This window comes from Enhydra lutris, unplaced genomic scaffold (genome assembly GCF_002288905.1).
Source record: "Enhydra lutris kenyoni isolate GAN:26980312 unplaced genomic scaffold, ASM228890v2 scaffoldscaffold21, whole genome shotgun sequence".
NCBI lineage: Eukaryota > Metazoa > Chordata > Mammalia > Carnivora > Mustelidae > Enhydra > Enhydra lutris.
The window spans coordinates 10908910-10936443 of NW_019154105.1; the positions used below are offsets into that span (position 1 = coordinate 10908910).

General features: G+C 41.6%; 1 protein-coding gene across 1 annotated transcript in view; it reads right to left on the reverse strand.

The window, feature by feature from the left end:
* The window catches only part of LOC111148909 (solute carrier family 4 member 4), a 348265-nt gene that overhangs the window by 257710 nt on the left and 63021 nt on the right, over nucleotides 1-27534 (reverse strand). Inside the window, exon 3 of the mRNA XM_022505690.1 lies at nucleotides 20434-20613. Within this exon, the coding sequence (XP_022361398.1) occupies nucleotides 20434-20613 (180 nt within the window). The remainder of the gene's footprint in view (nucleotides 1-20433; nucleotides 20614-27534) is intronic.

The following is a 27534-nucleotide window of genomic DNA, read 5'->3' on the forward strand; positions in this document are numbered from 1 at the left end:
AAAGTTTGCTACTATCAGTCCCTGAAAGAATGTGCATTACCTTGTGAGGAAACCTGTTGAGAAGACTGTCATAACACTGATTTTTCTGGACTTTTAACCAGCTTTTGACTTGGTAGCCTGGGAAACCAACTATGAACCACACTCCATGAGCTCAGTGGAGACTCGCAATCGTTTGGTTCTTTCCCCACTGCAGGAATGAGGCTGGGCACAAGTCATTTCCTCTTAAGTGAGCTAGCAATACTACACTGTTTCCTTGCATCTCTGCCCCAATATTAATTTTTATTTTCAAGGACTTAAAATAACTTGCATTTGAACTGGTTGCATTGCAACCTACAATAGAGAAGAGGGGTATAATTTTCGTTATTTGATCCAGCATACGGAGAGCAGAATGGTGCAGTGAGCAAAGCATTTATCAGCTGTCTGCCTTGGGTGACTTACTCAACTCTCTACATTTCTTCATCTATAAAATGGAGTTAATAATTACACCTCCCTCACAGGCTTGTTATGAAGATTAAATGAGTTACTACTTATCAAGCACTCAGAAAAATATCCAGTGAATGTTAACTATTCTAACTACAGTTATGGTAGAAGTGGTGGCTATTACTATTGGAATAATCACAAAATGGAAGTGACTTTACCTATATAATCAATTATGGTATTTAAGAACTGTTAAAACAACTCCATATTAATGGTTCTACACTAAACCATTACATTTGGCTGCATTCTCCAAAATTAAACTTACCCATATTAATTTTTGACACCCCAATATTTAATTCTCCCTCAGGGACCCCATAAAATAAAATCCACTAAAACATTTTTAGGTGGTGAAAATCATCAGGAACATCTTCTTTGAAAATTCTGCATGCCAAAGTCATATCATTCATGATCCATGATGTGAAAGTCTACACACTAAGGCCTGAACATAGGCTGAAGGAGACACATCTGCCTTTCCAGGAAAATCTGGATTGCCGGCAGTGTCCCTGCAGTCTAGCTCAGCACTGAGCTGAGCGGATCTTCCCTCCAGACTAGAATCTAGACTAGGATCTCAGTTTTCTCAGGAGATTAATGACTTTATACCACTTACTTAACAAGAGACCCACCAGCACAATGGTCAAGTGCATACTCACTGCTGCTGGACAGATCTATGTGTGAACCCGGCTGCTGCGCAGCTGTGACCCTTTGTGAGTCATTTAACCTCAGTGAACCCCACTTTCTCCAACTGCAAAATGGGAATAATAATGGCACCTTCCTCACTGGACTCCTGGTTAGACTAAAGAAGTAATGTACAGGGACGCCTGGGTGGCTCAGTTGGTTAAGCGTCTGCCTTTGGCTCAGGTCATGATCCCGGGGTGCTGGGATTGAGTCCTGCATCAGGCTCTCTGCTCAGCAAGGAAGCCTGCTTCTTTGCCTGCTTCTCCGTCTGCCTACAGCTCTCCCTGTTTGTGTTCTCTCTCTCTCTCTGACAAATAAATAAACAAAATCTTTAAAAAAAAAAAAAAGTAACATATATAAAGTGTACAGCATTCAACAATAACAAATAACCATTATCCCCAGTTTAGGCAAACAGTGTCAAACAGCAACAGAACAGAAGCTTTTCTACCACCCACCTTCTACTAAAGCCTGGATAAGAGAAGCAATGCTTACAGATGATCCTTTAATCCAGGTCCGCTAAAAACATGTCCCTGGACAACATAGAACCTCTAGAAGATGGTAAACTTGGTTTCGGCTAACTTATTTCCTTAAAGCATTGTAACAGTGTGATCAAGTGAGAAGAGCATGGGCTCCAGAATCAGAGAAGGTCTACGCCTCAATGCAGGTTTATTTCTTACCGGCTGTGTGATCTTGAGGAAGTTGTATCAATTCTTCAAGGCTGAATTTCCTTATCATTAAATGGGTATACTGATATCTTTAAAAGGTAGTCGTAATAATTAAATGTTTATGAGAGTTGAATAAAACACACCATAAACAGTTCCTAGGATGGTGCCTGACACATAATAGGAACTCCACAAACGTACATCAGCCTCCTTGCAGTGCGCTTTTATGTCACTGTACAGCTATAAAATGTGGTTGAGGGCATTATCTTCAATTATTCTTATTGCTCCTTATCGAAAGGCTCAAGTGAAACAATCCTCATAAAATCTTTACTTTCCTTTAAGCATGTTTTTCTTTTTCTGATAAGAAATATGTAACTGATTATGTCTCTCTCTCTCTTTTTTTTTTTTTAATCTTGGCTGCCAGGAAGCTCAGAGACAAATTCAATTCAATTCTAGTAACAACACTGGTGCTAGTGGTTCTGCATACTATATGTTCTCCCAGGTTCATTATTACTTCATTATTACAAGAGACCTAAATCTTTTGAAGAGTGTGAGAAGCTATTAACTAACCAACTAATCAATTCAGTCAAGGGGAAAATACTGACTTAAGTATTAGGAAAAGAGTACCAGACTTGAGGCCTTCAGGTCGTATCTCTTACATCTACCCCCTCTTTCTGGGCAATTCACTTAACCTTTCAGATCTAGAGTTTCTCAGGTCAAGTAGGAAAATAATCTGTCAAGAGCTTTCAGAATCATCTATGTATACAAATGTGTTTTGTGGCCTGTCAAATGCTATATAAGGTCAGGTATTATTATTTTTATCATCAGAGAAGGGGTGAATGTCTGCAGGACACACACACACACACACACACACACACACACACACACACACTACGGTGCAGGACTGAGGACCCCTGCAGGCAAACAGGGGAGATGTGTAGTGGAAGGGACAGAAGTAGCCACCATGATCACTAGCTAAGCTCACTAGAAAGCTCCAGCAGGACTCACCAGAAAAAGAAGGGGCACGATGCAAATGAATGTAAACGTTTCAAGGAACAATTCCAGCTCAGTCAACATCTCAAGTCAATTTGCTCTTTGGCCACTGATCTAAGCTGATCTGCGTAGAGCACTGAGCAAATGAGACCCTGGCCTGCTTCTCATGAGCCTGTAAGCTGCACTCTCATTCTTACCAGACCCATCAAAGGAGCAGGCTGTGGGTCGCAAGAGGGCTTATAACGTGGGACTCCAACATCTCTCCTTAATCTCCTCCCAGTGACAGCTGATGTGTCACATCAACTGGTACACCCAGAAGGAATCATATACTATTAATGTAATTCAGAGAGGGGGATTTTTTAAAAAGCTAAATTTGGGCTAGAACCAAGCAGTTCTTAATAATAGGGAGGGTAGGTGTTATTCCATTTTTAGAATAATTCACCAACTTATTCTAGGAGCTCAAATGTTCCCTCAGCATCTTGAAGTCTTTTATTCCAAAACCCCATCCCCCTCACTGATAACTTAGGGCAGCAGCTGCCTGCCCCTGGAGGACAGAGGAAGGAAGCTACTCCAGAATGGCATGCTGGGAAGATGATGAGGGAGGAGGGAGAGGGGAAAGTCACAGGTTCAAATCTCGAACCTGCTCGTTGATAATGTGGGAGTGTGCTCAAGTCACTTGATCATAACTGCTACACACGGAGCCTTGCAATTTGCCAGTATCCTGTGCAGGCCTTGGGACTCATTTAACCCTCACAGCCCAGTGAGTACAGATGCCTTTCTCACCTTACTCTACAGATTTTAAGAACTGAGACTGAGAAGAGTCAAGGGACTTGCCCACCACCAAAAAGAGGCTGGTGCCTGGGTGGTTCAGTGGGTTAAGCCTCTGCCTTCAGCTCAGGTTATGATCTCAGAGTCCTGGGATCAAGCCCCACATTGGGCTCTTTGCTCAGCAGGGAGCCTGCTTCCCCCCACTCTCTCTGCCTACTTGTGATCTCTCTCTCTGTGTCAAATAAATAAATAAAGTCTTGTGATCTCTCTCTCTGTGTCAAATAAATAAATAAAGTCTTTAAAAAAAAAAAAAAAAAGAGGTTGGACCCAAACAGGACTCCAAGCCTGCGGTAATAACCACCGCATAATATTTCTTTTGTACATCTTGCTTTACCTTATCTGTACAAGAAGGGAAAAGTAAAATGGACATTAGATTTCTCACAAGGTTGTTATGGGGATCAAACACAATCCTGGAGGTGACAGCCTTTATTCAATCTATAGTACTCTACAAATGTGACAGGCTCCCACTCAAGTTAGCACGCGTCTCCTAACACCAGCTACTCGCTCAGCAAGGGCAAGCGGTGCGATATGCCAAAAAGAAGTTACTTCTACATGTTCTGAACAAAAGGAAGGGAAGGAGGGAGGGAGGACGGACAACAACAAAAAATTTTTAGAAGGCCTCTGTGAAAATGAGTGACTTGCGAAGGAGAGCAACGATGGTCGGCTGATGAGCAACGGGAAAAGCCCGCTCAGAGTCCGCCCACGCCCCTCTGAAAGACACAACTGTCACCTCCACTGCTGGAATTTCGGATACAGTAAAAGCTATTCTACTGCGAGGCTCATCCATTTCCAAGGCAACCCACTTGCAAAGGATTTTTCTCTAGGATTCAGTTGACTTCAGACCAATCAAGTGGAAAACAACTATTCATAGCTATAATTTTCTAATTCTGAACACACCAAGAAACGGAGTGTGGGAGCCTCTGGGACTGCATTGCACCCGAGCAAGTGCTCCTTGGCAGCCCGACCACTCCGGTGTTGCGGCTCGATGACGCAGTCCAGAGAGAGCCAGAGCAGGAGTCCGAGGACCCCATGCCAAGCCTGACTCCTCCCGGCCACGAGGTGTGACCTCAGGCAGGTTGTCGGCCTGTGGGAGCCTCTAATCCGCATTTCTAAAACGGGAATAATGCTGGCTCTAAATGCATCAAGGGTAATGGCACAAGTGGATTCAGTGTATAAAAACCTCTAGAAGTTCCATTAGACTACACAAAAATAAAATGTCTCACAATGTATAGTCAACTCTCTGAATGCCCTTTGAACTGAGTACAGGGGGCCCAGGGAAAACTTCCAATGCTATCCAAAATAACTCTGATGGGAAAAAATGCAACATGAGACAAAGAAAGAAAAGGCAAAGTGTGAGAACATGAAAAGGGACATAAAAATATCTATTTAAAAATATATATATATCTATTTTGCTACAGTTATAAGGCCTTCCTGGGACCTTTCCTGAATTCTTTTTAGGGAAGATACACATTTCCTGATCAGACTTCATACAGTGAACAAAAATACACTGTGGTCCTCAGTACATAAAGGTTTCAAAGTTCCTCCGGGCAAACAAAATCTCCTTTTGTATCGCACCTTTCTCTTCTTGCCCTGGCTCTGACAGAATATGCTCACAAACCAAAACCACGGTCTGAGCCCTCAGGGAAAGACACCGTTCCACGCACACCGGTGATATGTGTAAAGTCACCCTAGAAGGGAATCGGTGAGTAAGCAGAAGCAGGGCTGAGGTTTTTCTACCCTCTTGACCCTGTCACTCAATCCCCCTTCTCTTCCTTACATCATGTGAGTCACAGAGAAAAAAGGCATGTGTATGATTTAAAGTCGATGCTCCTGAAACATTCCCCCAGAATGGTTTGCCCTCCACCCTTCTGCACCCTGAACTGCAGAGCTCGAATCCTCAGGGAATGATCTTGACTGCCAGTAGGATACGACGTCAAAACACACAGTCACGTAGCCACTAGAGCAGGTACGAATGCTCCTCTCCTGCCAATGCCAAAGCTGTTGCCGGGAGTCACTTGTGGCTCAAAAAACAAATGCTCTATTCAACATACTGATAGAGTAGGAAGCAGTATTTGCAGAAAAGAAGGGAATGACACATAAGTAGAAGTTAGAGGTGATTCAGAAGGCAGAACAGCATTGGGAAGAAAATGTGAAATTGGAAAGCAGCAAATGTGGATTTTAAACTCGGGTTAAAAATTGATGCTTTCAACAACATGGGTGGAACTAGAGGGTATCACGCTAAGTGAAGTAGGTCAATCAGAAGAAGGCAACGATCATATGATCTCACTGATGTGTGGAATTTAAGAAACAAGGCAGAGGATCATAGGGGAAGAGAGGGAAAGATGAAACAAGACAAAGTCAGAGAGGGAGACAAACCATAAGAGACTCTTAATCCCAGGAAACAAACTGAGGGCTGCTGGAGGGGAGGGGGGTCTGAGTGATGGGGCGGCTGGGTGATGGACGTTGGGGAAGGTATGTGCTATGGTGAGTACTATGAATTGTGTAAGACTCATGAATCACAGACCTGTACCCCTGGGACAAATAATACATTATATGTTAATGTAAATAAATAAATAAATAAAAAGAATAATAATAATTTAAAAAAATAAAATTTAAAAAATTGATGCTTTATATATGCAACTAGTGAATCGTGGAATACTACATCAAAATTAATGATATAGTATATATATGTTGGCTAATTGAACATAATTTAAAAAATAAAAATAACTAACTAAATATTTAAAAAAAAAAACAATGCTTTAACTTACTCCATGCTTTTAGCATTCTATGCACCTAATTATTAACCTGAAGTTGATAACTTTCATTTTCTCAAATACTAGTCCAAAAAACATGAGATTATTTTTTAGATGGAATTTTTCTCAGTGAGGCCTCCCCACATCCAGGCAGTGTTGATGGCATGTCTTAATGAAAAGTACTTGGGCTCATCACGCTTCCTTGGGGAACAGAGCCTTGTTTTATGCTCTTCTTTTTACCCGCTATAGTTTTCTCCTCTTCAGCGTTCACCACACTTTTCTTTCTCATCCTTCAGATCTCAACCCAAGTATGACTTTTTCAGACACTTCAGTCATTCACTGACCTCCCTAACTTGGTCAAACCCCAAAGTTAGATTTTATAATACCACGTGTGCAAGTTAACATTTATTTGCATGCATATTTGATTAGTAAGAATCGATACTGACAATACAAATCGAATGTGGATGTGTACAGTGTCTTTCCAACCAATCCCATTCACTCTATCATGAAGCTGTGAAAAAGCCCGATCAACCTTTTTTGTAATCACTGTACTGCAATGGTTAAGAGCCTTTGCTTGGAGTCAGAGAGACACCAGTGTCCCAGTAATGTCACTCGCCAACCATGTAATGCCAGGTGAGTTGCTCACATTTGCAAGCTTCAGTGTGCTCAACTCCCAAAGAGAGGATATTAACCTCAAAGGACTTTGATGAGGAAAACAAAGGTGATATTTTTTACGTACCTGCAAAGGACCTAGACCACAGCTCGTGTTCAATAAATATTAATTGTTATTATTACCAACAACATTTTGTCAATGAAATTCAAGCTACTTAAGCACAGATTCATTCTTATTACTTCTCGTAATCCTCCCTGATAAGAAGAGAGAATGGAAAAATAAATGTAAACAGACCTAACTAGAAAAGTAAGGAGTTACTCAGGCTCACCAGTGATAATGAGGAAGTTAAGAGATGCCAGGGCTTCCTTTCTGGAAGTAAAAATCATATGACAATTTTTTTTATTATTTATGAAGTAAATAATGGAACTAAGCTATTAATTCACCAATACCCATTAAAACATGTGTCAGCCACCCATCTCCTTCCATCAGAAAATGATACCTTTCACCCAAGCATCACCAAGTACAACCTAAGCTTACATCTCACTGGTCAGGACTAGTCATGTGGCCACCTCTGGCGACAAGGAAATCAAGGTTTTCAGCTGCCACAATGCTATCATGAGCAAAATGGGGATTCCGGGGATAAAGAAGAAAAGGAAAATGGATATAAGGCCGACTGCTAAGCAGAGTCGCCCAAAATGGACTTTCATGGTTATTTAAGTTCAGAGAGAAAACAACCATATTCTTTCCTTTTCAAGGAAGAGGGATGTTCTGGTAGAAGCACCTTCGCTTGTTCACCGTCTGTGTTGGTCACACCTGGATGAAGGGGCAGGGAAACCTAAGCAGCTCTTCAGCCTCCCTCCCTTACTTCCTGACCCACTCCCGCCGCACCACGTCTCAACGCAGGGCTACTTCTCCTGCGAGGCCTTCTCCCACTCCCCCTGCCTAATTTAGGCACATCCTTTATGCTCTTATCCCACCTTGTGTATAGTTCCACGATAGACAGAAACTGATAGAATGTTGATAGAAATTATCAACATTCTCTAAGATTTCTCTTACTTGTGCTATTTTCTCCACTAAACCGTCAGGTTTCTTTTTTCATGAGATTTTCATCTCTGCAGGCCTATCGTCCAGGACTGTGAGTGAGAAGAGGTACTCCGTAAATATATCTTGCATCGGATCAAAGTGAATTAAACCGAAATGAACCGTGCTGATTTACACTGTACCGTACTGAAGGCTCAGGGATGTGGCCACATCTCTTTCCTCACCCCTTCGTGGCGGCTGCCAGGGTGCCTGCCCAAGCACCACGAAGGATGGTGACAAGCTGACGAGCTTATGCTTCATACGAATAGATCATGTCTCCATGAGATCATGCATTCGCGTGGCTTTCTGGCCAAAAAGGAGGGTCACAAAGCAGTTACATTAGCTTATTTCCTCTCGGGGGAACCATGGAGAAAGGAATAAAAGTCACTGTTTACCAAACAAAAGGCTGAGAAACATTTTTCCATTTAAGAATATGACACATTAGCGAAAGTGACAAAAATAAATAAAAACCTACCACATACTTAAAAAGTTGCACAATTGCCTAAAAGCCAAACTGCAATTGTGAGCGTGTCGGCATTTGGCATGGAGTTCAGGATTTCAAGGAAGCAAGCCATTCTTTTATGAACACTGAACAGGAATGTCACAAGCAGCTTTTGATTAACTATGATTGTCACAGTATATAGGAACGGGCTAACATATGGTGTTTTTAAAATAAACTACTAACCACATCCAGTGGTTTCAATTAAAGAATGGTTCATTGCTTACAAAAATTCCCCTAGACCCAGCTGTCTTCCAAAAAAGTCCCGTTGCCTCACTCTGAATTTCCACTGTCATCAGGCAGATTACTAAAAGGCCAGCCTTGGATTTAGTGTGGACACTCAGGGTAGCCTCTATATAAAGTAAGTAACTTCCTCCAGCTTTGTCTTGTGGCTGAACAAATCCTGGGGGTAATCTCCTATAAGGAGTCTAAATTGAATCACAGAGTTCTATTAAGTGACCTGCTAGAAGAATAGAGAACATTTAAAATAATTTTTTTTCAGAATGTTTAAAATGACCATTTACACAACGGTCTTGTGGTGTAAACACACAGACACACGCCAACACAAAAACAAATGTGAAGAAAAAGACAAGTATAGCTATAAGACAAGGCCCAAACTCCTTCTGAAGGGGATCATCTTGTATCGAGGGCTCTAAAGCCAATACAGAAAAAGTAATGTAAATATACAAATGAAAGGCAGCTCGTTAGAGAATCATGGCAATCATTACATAATCATGGTGAGAAAAATGAACCCTAGGGAACTAAAGATAAGTCAGGGAGAGGCTACTCGAAACTGGTTTGAGGAGAGAATGCTGAGAGTTGGCCCAGCTAAGTGACGGGGCTCTACTTTGAGGGGTGGTGACACGTTACCCTTTGCCAGCAGCCCAGGCATTTTTCTGTTCTTCTTCAGTCTCACTGCCTTTCTTGATGGTCACGGTTCCTCCACTTCCTCTCTCTGATATCTGTCATCTCCTCTGTCTCTTCTTACCTTCAATGTCATTCACGTGTAGTCGCCCCCGAGCCCCACAACCGATCAAAATAGAGAACTCAACGATGTTTTTAAAACTCAACTGTTATTTAAAAAGAAACACATTCTCCGAGTCCGTTTTTCTCATACATGGCCCGTGATTGATTTCTTTTTCATCTAAACTAGGATGAGCCTTCTATTAAAATAAAATGTTCCCAGTCCCACTCCTGAGGACAGTACATTCTCCCCACCCACCCAACAAGAAAAGCAGCTCTGGCACGTGTGCCTGTATATGAAAATACGCAAAGAAGCTCCTCAAATGTATCCCAGTGTATTTACCACCTAGGTGTTTTTACAAATGTCAGAAAGAATCATAAGAGAACAGAATCAAAGGGGCTTAAGGGGAATGTAGCATAGACAGATTTCCAGCCAGTTTCATGGGGGAATAAAGTCTGTAAACCCTCCAAGCTTGGTGTGAGCGTGCGAGCAGTAAGAAAGTCTCCTTGAGCTACACTTCTCACACATACTTTCAAAAATGCGATCAGCGTCTGATCTAAATGAAGTGGCCAGTGGAACACCAGCTATCTACTTTTAATTCTTCTTTTTGAGATTTATTAATTTGAGAGAGAGCGAGAGAGAGAGAGAGAGAGAGAGAGAGAGAGAAAGCACAAGCAGGGGGAGGGGCAGGCAGAGGAGAGGAAGGAGGAGACTCTGCTGAGCACAGAACCCTGAGCCGCAGACAAATGCTTAACTGACTGACTGAGCCTCCCAAGAGCCCCTAATTCTTCTTAACTAGAGTATCTTTTGCTCAAAATCTATATTTAAGAATTGGAGTAACAGGGGCGCCTGGGTGGCTCAGTGGATTAAACCCTCTGCCTTCGGCTCAGGTCATGATCCCAGGGTCCTGGGATCGAGCCCCACATCGGGCTCTCTGCTCAGCGGGGAGCCTGCTTCCTCCTCTCTCTCTGCCTGCCTCTCTGCCTGCTTGTGATCTCTGTCTGTCAAATAAAAAATAAAAATCTTAAAAAAAAAAAAAAAGAATTGGAGTAACAAGGGAGAATATTCACTGGTTTTGGGTGTGGACATCAATACATAATAATCCAAAAGCCTTTTTGAAATTTTTTGCTTATTTGTTTCCTTGGTTTTTGTTTGGGGTTCACAACAGTTTCACAAGAAGTAACAAAGTAAGAGTTAGACGAAAAATTGATTTAAGATTTTATAGTAGCTCACGCATGTGTTCTGGGTATTGGGTGAATCTGCAGTGAATTTCTAGTTCTACAAATTGCTCTTCCCATGCCTTAGCAACAGAAATCAGCCTATTTTCTACAGAAAACAACTTGAGTTTTAAGCAAACCCAGCTAGCTATATGGCCCACGTGTTTATTGTAAATTTGCCTTCAGAAGTCACATTTTCCATTACACCTAAATTATCACTTCCCAAAGCCTCATAAATGAAGCAGAAGCAATTAAACATAATTGCTTTCTTTTGTGGCCTTTGTGGTAAAATTCCAATAACTGACAAAAAATAATTTTAATACAGACTGCTGTAACACAACAGCACCTCTACCAGTAGTGGCTTTACGTAAGGGTAGCAAGTGCCTCCTCCCTTTTTTTTCCCCCCCTAATGGAATTCTGCTTAACTGGCAAGCAGCAACAGAATAAAAAGTTTCAGGGATGTTCTTGTTTCAAAATCACTAAATCGTAATTCTGAGAAGGATGTACAAAGGTCATCTAAGTTCATCTCTGCAGCAACATGGATTAATCTGCTTATCTGTAATACACATAAATAAACAACACTTATGCTTCTCTAAGTAAGACATTCCACAAACAGCCTTGATGACACACTCGGTAATTAACAAATCTCACTATCCTAAAGTAGCCTCCTTTATAGACCAGCCTCACTCACGCACCACAGTGGAATGCGAGTATGAAATGAACAGTCAAAAGTAGAGGCAGACTTATTCCAACTCAACATGCTCTGTGGTTCTTTAGAGAAATGTCATCTTAAATTATATTTTGCATGCTTACGTTAACCTGCATATTTTCACACATTTTAATATTTTCCCATGAGAAAAAGTATACTCAGGATAGCACTTTTGTTTCTGTTTTGAAAACATAGACAATTTCTATTTTATTTGTGTGCTAATTAGTCACTGCAAAACAAAGCTGTAGAACTACAGGACCTGAGCTATCTGAGATCACTATTCCTGGCCTTCTCTCTTGCCGTTTCACCAGCATTCAACTCACGCTACTGCACAACACTGGTGACTTCTATTTTAATCTTCACTTCACTAAGATTTAGGTTGCAGGGGTAGCATTTTCTAACTAAAATGGTTGTTAATACTGAATAATCACATAACCTTTTCTCTTCGGTTTTTATCTTCTCAGCAGGCTGGAATATTTTAAACTAATTGGTAATTTCTGGACATTTCATTGATGCATCCATGCAAAGGATATGCTATTTCAGAAAATGACTCAAAATAAGCGTAAGATATTGCTCCTGCCCTTGAGGCTCTAACGATGCTGTTGGAGAGAAGACACACACCTGAATGAAACAGGCAGGTCCGTACAGGAGGCGTTACCAGTCTAAGTACCCGAACATGTAATGCAGGGGATACTTGCCACAGGAGCTCAAGAACTGGGAAAGCTGTTATGAGTTAGTATAAATGTAGTCTTAAGGACTTGAAGAAACAGAGTAAACCTATAATTATCATTAAGCAACTTAAAATATTAAAATGAATAGAGGAACCCCATTATATTATCAGTTTACTCTTAATGTATGAGCATCCCAAGTAAGGAACCTGCCTTAAATAGTAAGGAGCATTAGAAGAGTTTTGCTTGTTTGTTTGCTTGCTTGCTTGTTTAATTAAAAAAAAAAAAAAAGACTAGATGGAAGTGAATTTAAGATGTCTGGCAGCCTTGGGGTACCTGGGTGGCTCAGTGGGTTAAGCCTCTGCCTTCAGGTCATGTCATGATCTCAGGGTCCTGGGATCGAGCCCCACATTGGGCTCTCTACTCGGCAGGGAGCCTGCTTCCCCGCTCTCTCTCTCTCTGCCTGCCTCTCTGCCTGCTTGTGATCTCTCTCTCTGTCAAATAAATAAATAAAATCTTTTAAAAATAAAATAAATTTTTAAAAAAAGATGTCTGGCAGCCTTGTCTGAAAAAAGTCCTTCTATTTCAAAGAAGAATCTGAAGGCTGAACACCCAAATGAGAAGATATTGCATTAGGAATTCAAAGGAAAGGGCAGACGTGACAGACTCTGAAGGAAAAACCAACAGCACTCAGTGAATGGCTGGCTATGGAAGAAAAAGAGCAGGAAAGAAGCAAGGATAGTTGATATTTTTGTTGTACAGGCAACCAGGATAGTAGGAACTCCAGGCTCCCAACACCTTCCTAAAAATGTGATAAAAAAGAAATCAAGTAGCGATCCCCTTGCATTGGAAAGTTATTAAAAGAACCCAACATTCCTGCTTCCAGATTGTGGTCATGGAAGAATTCCAGAGAAGTTATTTGTAGAACAGACCCATGGTCCCCAATGGCCCCTCATCCCAACGACTCCTGCATCAACAGTTTGAACTCGTAAAGTCTGGAATAAATCCCTGGTGTCAAGAACACATATAGTCCTTTAAGAACTATTTCCCTCAATCTGAGAAATTTCCTCAGCAGAAGACCCTTTCAAGAAGATCCCTACCAGGGAAGATAGTCAATGATACTGTAATAGTGTTGCATGGCGACAGATGGTGGCCATGCTTGTTCTGAGCACCATGTCACATACAGAGTTGCTGAATCACTATGTTGTGTGCCTGAAACTAATGTAACATGATACATAAACCATACTCAAGTTAAAAAGAAAGACCCCTATCAATATTCCACACAAGTCCAATAATCACACATGTACACACATACTCACAAATATACTCACACCCTCAAGCTTCCTGTCTTACAAGTTTGAACCCAAACCACAGGACGTGTCCTGCCTGGGTAGCAATGCCTGTGGCAGGTAGCCATGTACACCCCCACTCACTTCATCAAAGTATACTTCACATCTTAAATTCCACACACTGCTGGGGTTTCCCCTGTTGTCCATGCCAAGTCACAACCTCCTTTTAGCCTGGAGTACCCCAGCACCTGGAGCACAGTAGAACTCTCTGGGGCCTCCTGAACTCATGAGTCACTAAAAATAGAAGCAACATCAACTCTCCCATGACACATGTAAACACACTATTCATAACATCTCATGGCATGATAAAATGGAATAACTATCATAATAGAACAATCAGAGGCACCAAGAAATGACACCCTTCCACAGTGTAAGAACTGCCATTTGGAGGGCGCTCCAGGAGAGCTGAATTTCAGAAATTCAAAGCTCCCTGAGAGACGTACATGGTTAACTAGCTAAAGAAGGCAAAAACTCCATGACACAGTCCTCCTGTATGCACCAGCATCCCAGAAGAATAAACAGCAATTATCTGTACCACACAAAACACAAACTTGCTGACCCAACCCAGCAGCACCAAAAACACAAGTACGCCAGACATATTTCCTTTGTGTACAACACTGCCTTCAAGTTGCTGACCTATCCCAACCAACAGCCCTTCCTCGGATTAATTTCAGTGAGAAAGACAGAGAGCCAGAAGAGATCCTTCTCAGGAAGGAGCAAACAGCCCACCTGCTTGTAGGGGCCCAGAACTGGGAATTCCAACTGCTGACCAAAATCAAGAACACAGTCAGCGAGCAGTCACAATAGCGAGCACTTCTGCCCCCACTGAAAGTCTTGTTTCATTGGTCTTTGTTCCTACCAGTCAGCATCCAGGTGACACCCCTAGCAAGCTTAAAGACTAAATTTCAGTTCGTTTCCTCAAAGATACCATTGGAAGTGAGGAGCCAAGCTGGTAGCTAAAGCAAAGGAAGAGCCAGCGGGAAATTGTAGCCGAAAACTCCAGAAGACCTTAAAGGACAGTGATTAGTGTTCATAGGATATTAATCTCTACAAAGTTTTAGTCTGAAGCTCCTGATGTTAGCTGTGTACAATGGGTGGGGGGGAAATGAGCTTGTTCAGAGTCATCAAAATCATAGTTGCTAACCATAACTGTTAACCAGACGCACTGCTCACTTAATACTCAGAACACTGTGAATTAAATTCCATGATTATCTCCTTTTTGAGCATGAGAAACCTGGAGCACAGAGAGGTTAAGTATCTTTGCCAAGGTTGCACTGCTGATAGGAGCTGGGATTCAAACTCAGTCTGGCTCGAATATGTGTTCCCAACCACTGCTTTCCCAGTAAAATTACATTACAAGTGCCCCTTCTGCAAAGGCAAACTCGAAGTTCTCAATTTTTTTTAATATAAAGAGACTTTGTTTCAGATCTAGAGAAAAGTACTTCCTCCTACTTATATAAGATTAAAAAAAAAGATAGAGAAGAGGGTGACAGAGACAGTATAGTTCTTTCGTGTTCTGTTTGGTTTCTTAACAGGGACAACATCTACCTCATTTCACACACATTCCCAAGATCCTCTCTTCCCCTACCACACGCATTCATTTGGGGCACATGTACATGGCATTATCGAGAATAAACAAAGCTTACTTTCTGACCTTAGGCTTCAGGGTCTTGCCTGAAAACATTTAAAAATCAAGGGAAAAAAAAGAAATGCACTAAGAGGAATAAGGTCAGGTAGAGGGAGGGCAGAGGGGTGTGCACTGGGAAAAGGGGAAGTCAGATGACAAAACCCCAAATAATCTTGGCTCTTATGAAAAGGTACCCTGTTCATTTACCCGGAAGCACTGAACAAAAGCAGCTCCCCATTTCTCTGTTTCAGTTTCCTACCATAACTGGATCACCAACTGGTATCCATTGTTCCCGGCTCACAGAACAATGTTCACTAGCATAAATCCGTCAGTTCTGGTACATATCCAAAGGGCTAAAAAAAGAATACCACAAGACTGAATGAGTGTCTGTACGCACATACCTCACAGTATGATTCCACAACAGGCAAGTCATACGTGTGAGAAGCCGTTAGCACCTCCAAGCACTGATGCCTGCTCCAGCTTGTCCAGAAATCCCTCACACATCAGACCGATAGGCTGAATGGGATATTCTGTTTGTCGCTCTGTTTCCTAACATCTTACACATCTTCAGAGTCTCCGCACTCACAAAGCAGCTTGGGATTCCCCCACCAATATCCCAGGACACTAACCGAATGAGAAGTTCGGAGGTCAAAACCATTTGTGGACGTTGTGGTGTGTTTCTAGGGCCCAACTCATCAAAGACCACCTTCCCACCCACTTTCTGGGCAACCCTCAGAGGATGGCAGCTGCTAACTTTAAAAAAAAAAAAAAAACGCACGGTGGAGGAGGCAAAAAGGATTATTTTTAAGAAAGAGCACAATCTAACTTTTCTCTCCACCACCCACTCCACACCACCTCCTCATTCCCTTGTCTCTCCTCCTGCCTCTCTTCCATTTCACTCTCCTTCCCCGGCCTCCCTCCCTGGCTGCTCAGCGAACCACACCTTCTCACATGCGTTTCCTTCCCTGTGTCCCAAGCTGGGCGGGCGGTTCGGACACCACACCGGGGAGAGCGGCTGCCTAAGGTCTCGGGGCTGCCGCCAAGCTGGGAGGAACAGATCCAGTTCCTCCTCAAGGCTCCAGATGTGTGGGAACCAAAACATGCACTCACTTTTTGGAAGCCCTGCCTTGACAGGAGAGCCATAAAGAATAGGAGAAGCATCTCGGGTATGAGCCAAATGAACCTGTTAATTATGTCATCCTCCTGATGCGCCTACACACGGGAAGACACTTGGCTTATTTCTTCTTCTAAATGCCCTTAATTATTCAATTCCGTGCCTCTTTAACACGGCTTCTGAAGCTGGGCTGCCTGGATTCTGTGCGGAATAGTAAGCATTTCGAAGTGTGCATGATGAATCCATGTGGCCTGCGGATGAATTTCTTCCATCAGCTGGGGGCAACAAGCAGCACAACACGCTCGGAAGTCATCTACCCAAACCAAAATGCCACTGTGGCAATAGTTAAAATAATGAGGCACTTTGCAAAGTGGAATAATTAAAAAGTTAGGGCCAGATTTTATGTGGCGAGGGAAGAAGGCAGAGCAGGGAAAGATAAAGATGATGTGCAAGGACTAAAAACAAGAAAATCAGCTGGATCTTGATCAATTACTGTGAAATACTCACACCAATAAAAGCAACATTTGTGTCTTCCTCTGTAGTGATCCATTCACTCACTTACTCCTCCATAAGCATTTATTAGGCACGTACTATGTGCCAGGCACTGTGCTAAGTTCCAGAAATAACACAGTGAACAAGACAACTCTGATCCTATCACTCACTGAGCTAACAATGCAGCATCGGCACATGCTCGCAACATTGCAAGTTGAAGCGTAAAGTATGAAGGAAAGAAAGAGCTGAGAACGAATGACACTGGAGAACATAAGTTGATAGAATAATAGGAAAAGTCTGTCTCCACAACATACGAAAGCTAGAACGCGGGACACCTGGGTGGCTCAGTCGGTTAAGGGTCTGCCTTCAGCTCAGGTCACGTTCCCAGGGTCCTAGGATCCAGTCCTGCATTGGGCTCCTTGCTCAGTGAGGAGTCTGCTTCTCCTTCTGCCTTCCGCTGCTTTCCCTGCTTGTGCTCACTCTCACGCTCAATCTCTCTCTCCATCTCTCACACATAAATAAATAAAATCTTTAAAAAAGAAAAAAAGCTAGAACATAAAGAGAAAAGCTAACTAGGACAAGAATGGGGTGACCATTCCAAGAAGACGGGCTACATGTGCAAAGGCCCTGAGGCAGAAGGGGTTTGGGCACCAAGGAACTGAAAAATCAGTGTGGCTGAACTAAAGTGAGCAAGATGAGAAGGGTACATGGCAGGACTGGTGAGACACTGTGGGCCATGATGTCCAATAAGATTTTATTCTAAGGACAACAGGAAATTTTCAGCAGAGGAAGGGCATAACCCAATTTACATTTTATGATGATCACTGGTGCCTTTCGGTGGAAAAAGACTTGAAGAGTGGAGCTTGTGGCAATTGTCTGAGCAAGAGATTCCCTGGACCAGAATGTGGCAGCAAAACTAAAGAGCAGTGGACAGTTTCAGATATATTTTAAGTAGAACTAATAAAAGTCATGGAAGGATTGTATATGAGGGTGAAATAAGGAATCAGAGATGACTCTCATCAAGTTACTCTATTTATACACAGGGTTTTTCCAGAAGTTACAAGCATCACCTGATGTGATGTCAGGCTCGTGCAGGAATCTGATCTATGGGACACGGTATGCCTGTATGCACATAAGGAACTCAAACACTCTAGAACCAAGAATAACAAACTCTGTGGAGCTGTTCTTGAGAGAAAATTATGGTATCAAATGGTATCCTAGGGAGATATTTCAGTGAGTTTTCCCTTAAGAATTTTATTGTTAGGTTGGTGCCAGAGCCCTGTAGCTTCCCCAAAAACCTAGAGTTAAATGCCTTTCTATACGTGGTGCAACAATTCTCACTTTCACATAGAAGTGCTCCAGGTAAACCAGCTACCAATCCATCTGGTCTCCATGATAAGCAATAAAGAAAATATAAATTTCTAAGAGGACCTTCATATCAAATTGGATGACCCATCGGGGCCACCTGAGTGTATCCGTTGGCTAAGCATCCAACTCTTAATTTTGGTTCAGGTCATGATCTCAGGGTCGTGAGACTGAGCCCAGGAACTAGACTCTGTGCTGAGCATGGAGACTGCTTGAGATTCTCTCTCTCCCTCCCTCTTTGCCCCTCCCCTGGAAGTGGTCTAAATAAATAAATAAATAAATAAGATCACCAATGCTCTTTTAAAAAAATTGGATAATCCGTGTCAAATATGTCGAGGCATAGGATAGCATAACTTACTGACTAGCAAGAAAATAACTAACTGAAAAATGCACATTTACAAATAATTTTCTTATGATCACTGAACAATTGGTCCTTAACAACAGTCTCTCCATATGACCCCTTCAGAAACAGAGTATACAACACAACGCAGTACACCCCGGGGAGGAAACATCAGAGGGTAGAGAGAATGGGTGGCCTTGTTTACCCAACGTGCTGCGCGCGAGCTAGTTCCCAGCTGCCACAGAAACCAACAGGCCCCCGCGGTCAGTGCACATTTAGTCCCAGCACCTTTCTGATCTGCTTGTCCCCTTTCACTTCTCGAGTGTTACTGGCATTGTTCCTGCTGCCCTTCCTAAAAAGCTGGTACATAATTATCTCAAAAGCCCTTGGCCCATGTGTATAGGTGAGCATCTCTCACCTTTTCACTATTTATAGTAACAATGCACTCTCGTTCATACCCTGCAGAATGAGAGATGACTTAGAGACAGAGGGAGGGAGAGAGCAAGAGATCTCACTCTCTCTCTCTCTCACACACACACACACACACACACACACACACACTCCCCAGGGAGAGACCTCTGGTTCTGGCACAACTTCGCTGAAACAGATAGCAAACAGAAATAAACAGTAGTAATTTATTTGGAAAAGGGTGTAATCTTTTGTTCCTGCAGACTATTAACTATGACCTTTTTAATCTGCATCTCAAGGACTTTGCTTGAAACGGATCCCATGATTTCAGTCAGTATAGGAAGGATTCCTTTCAGGCAGGCTTTTCCCCAACAGTCTAATGAAAAGTGCAGAATTCCTATCTCCTGCCCTTTGGTCCTTCCTGTCTCACATTTGTTCTAATACCTTGCAGTGTGAATTTTGTGGTCTGTCTCCGCGCTTTCCTCCCACTGTGGCTCTCTAATCCGGTGGTCCATCTGCACGGTTCCTCTCAGGACAGGACTTCACTAGCTCCTAAGCCACCTGCTCGGTGTCCGTAGTGAGAGTATTCGAGATTCACAGATTCACATCCCTACGCTTCACACCCTCTTTAATTGAACTCTGTAAATTCACGGTTCAACACTCCTGAGCTGTTGGTTCTAATCCGTGCTCTCATCACCTGCGGTGACTGAGCGGGACCCTTATCTGTGCCACCCAGAGCGCATTTTATTGCGGGCTCCATATTTCGGTGACTGCAGCAAAAAGAAGAAGCATGTACAGAGCTCTGCCAGCATGAAAAGCTGTCACTATGGAGCTCCTGTTGGGGAATCTTCCAAAACTGGCATGTGTTTCTATTGCTTCTCCCTTCTTCACGTACTCGTTCTCACTTCAGCCACAAAGCTCCCTGGATGGCCAAATAATCTCCACATCCAAAGAAGCAAAAGCAACAAATGCATATCCCTGAATATACAACGCACCCTCTCAAACGAAGCCTTGGGTGTCTGTCCTCTGAGCTCTTGTTACCCTGTTCTTAATAACACTCCTATCCAATGTCTGATACTTAATGTTCAACATTTCAAGAACTGTATTGCTCTACGTTCTTCTCTGATTCACAGGATGCTTGTCCACTCTTCCCTTTTCAAATCATCGACCTGGCCCAAAGCCTGGTTAGATGCCATCTATAACCCTATCAATATCCTATGTATATATAGCTCTCATCTTGACCCACTGTCTTAAAAGAACCTATTTCGAAGCCAAAGCAATCCAAAAATTTCTTTGAGTCTTCCAGTACTATTGATTACTGTAGTTAAATACCATGTATAACACTCAGCCCTATTTCACGACTCAAAATGTAAAAACCACAGACATGCCTAAACTTTTTCATATCTTTTCAGAATCCTACCAGATCTCCTAGAACAACCTGCTAGGACAAGAAAAGAGTCCCACAGACATTACCCTTCAAGAGGAGACCACCTCAGTATGACTGCGCCCCTCCCCATTCATCACAAGATCCCAAAAGGTGTCTTTCCCAAGAATGTGGGAGTGAGATGGAGAAGAACAGAGATGCCCAGGAAGTACTCACTGAGAGGTTTCAGGATGCTGCTGCTGGACTCATCAGCATTTTCCACATCTGACTTATCAGAGTAGTTCTCAGAGATTCTTTCTTTTTCCTTCTTCTCTTTGTGCCCTGTCTTTCTCTTGTGGCGTCTCCTTCTCCTGTAGCTCTTCGGCACATGGACCCCAATGTAGATGGTATGGTGGCCTGAGAAGGTACACAGATCACCAGTCATTTCAAAGCACATTCTCTGCTGCACAGAAATTTCACAAGCTCCTCTGGGCAGAAGGAAATGTCTATGAATTCATTACCATTTTATATTTGACAAATAAACTCAAAAAAAAAAAAAATCTCTTCCCAATTTTCAGGTCGCTAGAGTATAATTCAATCTGTTGGCAGGCACCGGGATTCTGCGAGGGTGTACTCCAGTTCTATTCAGATAGACTCCTTTTAAAAGTGTAGGGAAACCAAAAAGTACCAAGCCAGAAATCAGGAATCCTTGATTCTGGTCATACCTGGGTCATCAATAAGCTATTTGACCTTGAGCATGTCCCTTAGCCATTCTGGGCCTCAATCTCATTATTTGTGTAACAAGAGGCTTACCTCGGGTGATCCCAGGAGACCTATCCAGTTATAACCTTCCTGAGTCTGCGATACACTGAACAGGGTGCTGAGAAAGGAGGTCTGGGAGCAGCAAAAAATAAAGATCTAACTCAAAGTTCAAGAAGTCATTCTGCTGGGCATAAGGTTTTACGTTAAAACTTTTTTTTTCCTTTTTTTTTTTTACCAAATCAGCAGAATAGAGACTTAGAACTGGGACAAATTGAGAAAAAATAAGACATACTTGGAGAGAAGATTTTAGAAATACTCAAATGTTCACACTAGGAAACAGCTAAAATGAATGTCAGTTACAGTGCCATTCTCATTTTTCTTTTTTCGTTTCCAAAAGTTTCTAAAAACTGGTTGTTGCAATGATAAAAATAAACCCAGCCCAGCAAAAATTGCCTTGAAGAGAAGGGCATGAGGAAAAAAGATTGTGAAATGCTTTTAGTTCTCTAGATGGAAGAAGCTGCAAAACTGACAAGTGATATTATTTTTACAAAATCTGATAAGACAGGGGGGAAAAAAAAGAACTCAAAGTTCCACGTCTTTTTTTTTTTTTTAAAATTGGGAAACTTTTACTTTCACTTTATATACAGCAAAACTTCTGAATGTGGGAACCACCATCTCAGAAGTAATGTGAAAACTTTCTTTTCTTTTTTGAATTGCAAATTAGATGAGATTATCTCACCTTTGCCACTTCCTATTCTATTCTAGAAGTACTCCTTGATGACCACTTTACAATGCCATAGAGAATACCACACACCTAACGTGCAAAACTTATACACGCAGTATGTCTAATATAAAGTGCTGTGAGTTACTTTTCACAGGAACTCATCAGGCATATCTAAATACAGTATAATTCACAGGGGTGTTCCCTTGAATTGGAAGGATTAAAACAGTTATATGCTCCTTTAGGCGAGAGCTTCCAACTAAGGAATGCAGATCCCTAAGTGAATGGGTTAGCATTCCAAAAAAAAGTCTGGTATTTGGAATGAAGTTGGAGGCATCTATATAAAGTATGAAACTCCCCCCAACACACAGACACACACACACACCAACTCAACTATTACAAAGCACAGTGAAATTCTCCTCCCAGAATGAGTGCCAATGAGGAATTTATCATGTCTAACCATTAGCAAGCAAATTGTTCTCATGGGAAAGCTATATTATACTAGGAAGTAGGAAATGTCTCAGAAACAATGTGAATTAAGAAACAGTGTCAATTGTTTCCTGTGCTCCGGTTATGGAGGGAGACCTGCCGCTTTGTCTCAAGTCACACAATGTATGTAAACAAAGCCAACCAATTTCTTTAGTAAATCAAACACTGAGAGCTTGGTTGCTTTCATTCAGGAATTAGGAAAACATCATGAAAAGAATTAAGAAGCCAGAAAATTTAAAAACCTGTCACGTTAAATATTTTCTACATCTTATTAAATAATGGCAACTAAGCAAAAAAAAAAAAAAAAGGCAGTGATGCTACATTAGTCATACTGATATTACACAGAAAGACTTTTTTAATTTATTTATCCACAGTGTCTTTGATAAGTCATTTGAAAGATCGTTTCTATGGGCTGATAGCATTTTAAGGTAAGATTTCTGACTATAAAATGTTGCTGTCAACCTAACCAAAGAGAATGATTCAGAGAGTGAGCTTTCAAAGCCCACGGAGAGGAATATTCCCAACCTGGGACCTCACTGGAGTGACAACACCACAAAAATGGTGCCATTTTATTCACACCATGATCACATGCCCTCCCACAACCACCCCCCCTCCCCACCACCTTGTGAATAAGATGCAGCTTATCCCCATCTCCCCTAGCTGCTGCCTCAGGAGCCCCCCCAACACGCACACACACCCTTCAGTCACTTTAACACACATTTGCACACAGGTGGGGAAGCTCTCAGATATGATGATGCTCTCTGGAGCCCAGATACCAAGCAGAACTGTGATTCCTTGCAAGACACCCCAAGTTTCAGACATTTTTATCGGCTTTATTGAGGTGTAATTTACATGCATAAAATGCACTCATTTTAAGCTACAATTCAATGATTTTTAGTATATTTACAGAGTTCTACAACCATCACCTTAATTAATTTTAGAATATTTCCACCAGTCCAAAAAGATCCGTCATGCACATGGGCAGTTGTGCACTTTCTGTTCCCACTCCCATCCCATACAAGCACTCTTAATACTATCAGTGATGGCCGCTGGGAAGCTACAATTCTGTGGTGCCCACATAGCTGTGAGCTTTTCTGTGGGCATCCTTACAGCACAGCAGAACAGAATATTCCCCAAGTAAAGAAGATATTGCTTTCCAAGAGCTGCCAGAAGAAATCATGACACTGGGCAAAACTCAAAGCATCCTCCTTTTCCTCTCACACATTATTGGTAACTAAATTTTCCTTTTCTGTCTTGGATTCGGGGAGAAGAGAAAGAGCATCATCCTGCGGTTAAATAAACCTTTAGGAACTCAGGGACGGTGCCTGTGTTTCCTCAATTACTTCTCAGTCACTGTCCACTTCAGCTTCTGCGCCCGTGAGAGGACAGCAAGACACCCTTGCTCTGGAGAGTGAAGGGAAGGCACGCTTTCTCAAGGTGGTGACCACATATTTCATAAGCCGTACATGCCAAGTAACAAAAATACCAAAAGTAAAATGAGCTCGAAGGGAAGACTCTTGCTGCACCCACAGAGCACCTGTCTTCAGCAAGCAGAATTACTGATGAAAATACACTACTATTGATAAGACTCTCATAGGTGGATTCCAATATTTATTCTCAATAAAATATCTTAACCTGTCTCAGAAATATGTCGTGAAGACTGATGGCTATTTTTAAAATTGCAACTCATAGAAATGACAGCAAGCACTTAGGAAATCTACAAAGGTTGAGGGTGTAGTATTATTTTACATGTAAAGTAAAAGATGAGAAACTTGACAGACAAGCTTTCCAATTCAGCAAGAGTCTACAAAACCATAGACGCTGAAAGACTCGGGGACAGATACTTGCTTAACTTGTAAGAGAGTTTTAGACTTAAAAAATAAGTGTGTGTGTGTGTGTGTGTGTGTGTGTGTGTGTGTGTGTGTATAAAATAAAACCTCTCTGCTAGAAATGTCACCAAAAACCGCTTCCAAAATTTCACAGAAAACTTCTTCCTAGGAGAAGCAATAATTTTTTTTAAATAGCTATAATTCATAAGAAAAGGTACTTGTTTCAACTATGCTCAAGGAGAAAAAAAAATTAAGGTGATGGCTTTAAATATTATTAAAATAAAGTTTGCATTTTTGCTACTAAAATTGTATAAAGTAAAATTACTGGAATCTACATTTGATGGTGTTCATTTAGGTGTGAGTCAAAGGGCATTCAGCCCTTGATTTGGCAGTGGCCTCAGTATCATGTGTTCAAATAAATACCCTGCATGCCTTTCTCTGACAGATGGTGTAAATTCCCAACAAACTCCAAATGTCTTGGGAATATCTCATAATCCATCCCACAGCCAGTACTACTGGGAAGAAAACATGGCTTTCCTAGTTATCTCTGGATGTCAGAAATTATCACTAGGTGATGCTTGCATTTCCCACCCTTCTTGCTAACATCACTTGCTCCACTTCAGCTGAAAGCAGAAGTACCGCAATGCTATCATGTCCAACTCTTCCAATTCCTGAGATATTTCTAAATTCATGTCATTGATAGTTGCTATCATGTTTTCAGGCCAACAGAGAACTCTTACACTTAGTAACTCTGTAGTCATTCGAGTTAAAGAGGCTTTCACAGACACCACCAAAGACGACTTAGAATTTTGTAGAATTAAACCCCATCAAACCAGAAGAGGGTTTTGCTCCGGCCAAACTCAAAATTCTATAAAGGACTGGGTACTTAAACACCATATGCCTCTATATGCAAGACAGATCTATTAGCTCCTTTAGGAAACATATTACTGTGTTTACTGTACCTACAGATGATAGTAACAATTTGTTGGATACTTAAATGTGCCAGGTTCTGCCTAGGTCTCATATCTATTACCTCATGCAATCATCACAACCAGACAAATTAAATACTTCTATCTTAATTGTACAGGCAAAGAAACCAAGGTTCAGGGAACTCATGGATACTGTCACCAACTAACTCATTAAATCCCAGAGAAGAAATAGCTCTCATGTGTCAACATCAAGGTGAGTACTTCATCACTGCATTAGCGGTGGTTTGTTAGTTTGGCTTTTTCTTGGCGGGGCAGGTGAGGGGTGGTTATACTATACAGAACACAGTATTTATACTCTCAGTCTTACAACTGATCACACTTGCTTCCATGTGCTGCCTGCTAGAAATACAAGACACAAATCTCAGGCCAACCAGAGGCAGGGAGGCAAAGTTTCATGACATGCATTTATACACCTCACTCTTCCAGCTTTTCAACTATTATTTTCTCTTCACACTAAACTGTTTTTGGAATAAGGCAGTATACAAATATTTTTTAAAAGCTGAGATGCCCGGGGAGCCTGGGTGGCTCAGTGGGTTAAAGCTTCTGCCTCCGGCTCAGGTTATGATCCCAGAGTCCTGGGATCAAGCCCCGCATTGGGCTCTCTGCTAAGCAGGGAGCCTGCTTCCTCCTCTCTCTCTGCCCACCTCTATGTCTGCTTGTGATCTCTGTCTGTCAAATAAATAAATAAAATCTTTAAAAAAAAATAAATAAAAGCTGAGATGTCCAAAATGCTTGAGGAGAACACAGGCAGCAACCTCTTCGACCTCAGCCACAGCAACTTCTTCCTAGATACATACCAAAAGCCAGGAAAGCAAAGGCAAAAATGAACTATTGGGACTTCACCAAGATAGAAAGCATTTGCACAGCAAAGGAAACAATCAACAAAACTAAAGGACAAGAGACAGAATGGGAGAAGATATCTGCAAATGAAATATCAGATAAAGAGCTAATATCCAAAATCTATAAGGAATTTATCAAACTCAATACCCAAAGAACAAAGAATCCAATTAAGAAACGGGCAGAAGACATGAACAGACATTTCTGCAAAGAAGACATCCAAATGGCCAACAGATACATGAAAAAGTGCTCAACATCACTCAGCATCAGGAAAATACAATCAAAACCACAATGAGGTACCACCTCATACCAGTTAGAATGGCTAAAATTAATAACTCAGGAAATGACAGATGTTGGTGAGGATACAGAGAAAGAGGAACCCTCCTACGCTGTTGGTGGGAATGCAAGCTGGTGCAGCCACTCTGGAAAACAGTATGGAGGTTCCTCAAAAAGTTGAAAATAGAGCTACCCTATGACCCAGCAATTACACTACAGGGTATTTACTCCAAAAATACAAATGTAGTGATCCAAAGGGGCACCTGCCCCCCCAATGTTTATAGCAGTAATGTCTATAATAGCTAAACTATAGAAACTATGGAAAGAGCCTGGATGTCCATTGGCAGATGAATAGATAAAGAAAATGTGAACTTTATATAGATACACAGACAATGGAGTATTATGCAGCCATCAAAAATGAAATCTTGCCCTTTGCAATGAGGTGGATGGAATTAGAGGTATTATGCTAAGTGAAATAAGTCAATCAGAGAAAGACAATTATCATATGATGTCGCTGATATGCAGAATTTGAGAAACAAGGCAAAAATGAAACAAGACAAAACCAGAGAGGGAGACAAACCATAACAGACTCTTAATTTCAGGAAACAAAACTGACGGTTTCTGGAGGGTAAGGGGGTGGGAGGGATGGAGAGACTGGGTTATGGACACTGGGAAGGGTATGTGCTATGAATTGTGTATGACTGATGAATCACAGCCCTGTATCCCTGAAACAAATAATACATTATATGTCAATTAAAAAAAAAAAAGATACTCTGTAAGTGTAAAATAAACACTGGATTTTAAAGATCAAAAAAAAAAAAAAAAAGCTGAGATGTCAGTACTGAGGGAAGGGGTTGGGGAGGTTGGGGATGGCTGAGTGTGGCTATGAGGGAGGGTGGATTTCTAGGCAAAGATTTAGACCTGTAGGTTTAGATCTGTCTAAAGGATCACCAGAGGACAGGTAACATCTTTGCCATCCCCATCCTCTTACACATATCTCTTACTAAGCACTGAGGGATGTTCCAAATTTAATTTTATCCACATTGTTGCTCCTCCTATAATCAACTGAATTTCTGTTTTCTCCAGTTCAAAGATTCCACAATGGTTGGCACTTTATATCATCCTTCTAGAACTAATCAGCACTATTCCCAAAATATAAGTCAAATACTGCCTTCCCTGACTTAGCTAAAGAAAGCTGATTTTATGCCAAGATGCCTAAAACATGCTGTATCTATTGCCAAGAGGGATGTAAGGGAGGGAAGCAAAACTAAGAGATATTTATTATTTCTATTTTAATTATGAAAAGAAAAATATAGAAGAGGAGGCAGAGCCGCTGGATGAGTGACACATTATAAAAAGATGCGATAGACTTTACTTCTTAAACCAATACAAATGTCAAAGATTTTTTAGAAGTACAGGAACAAGCACCTTAAAC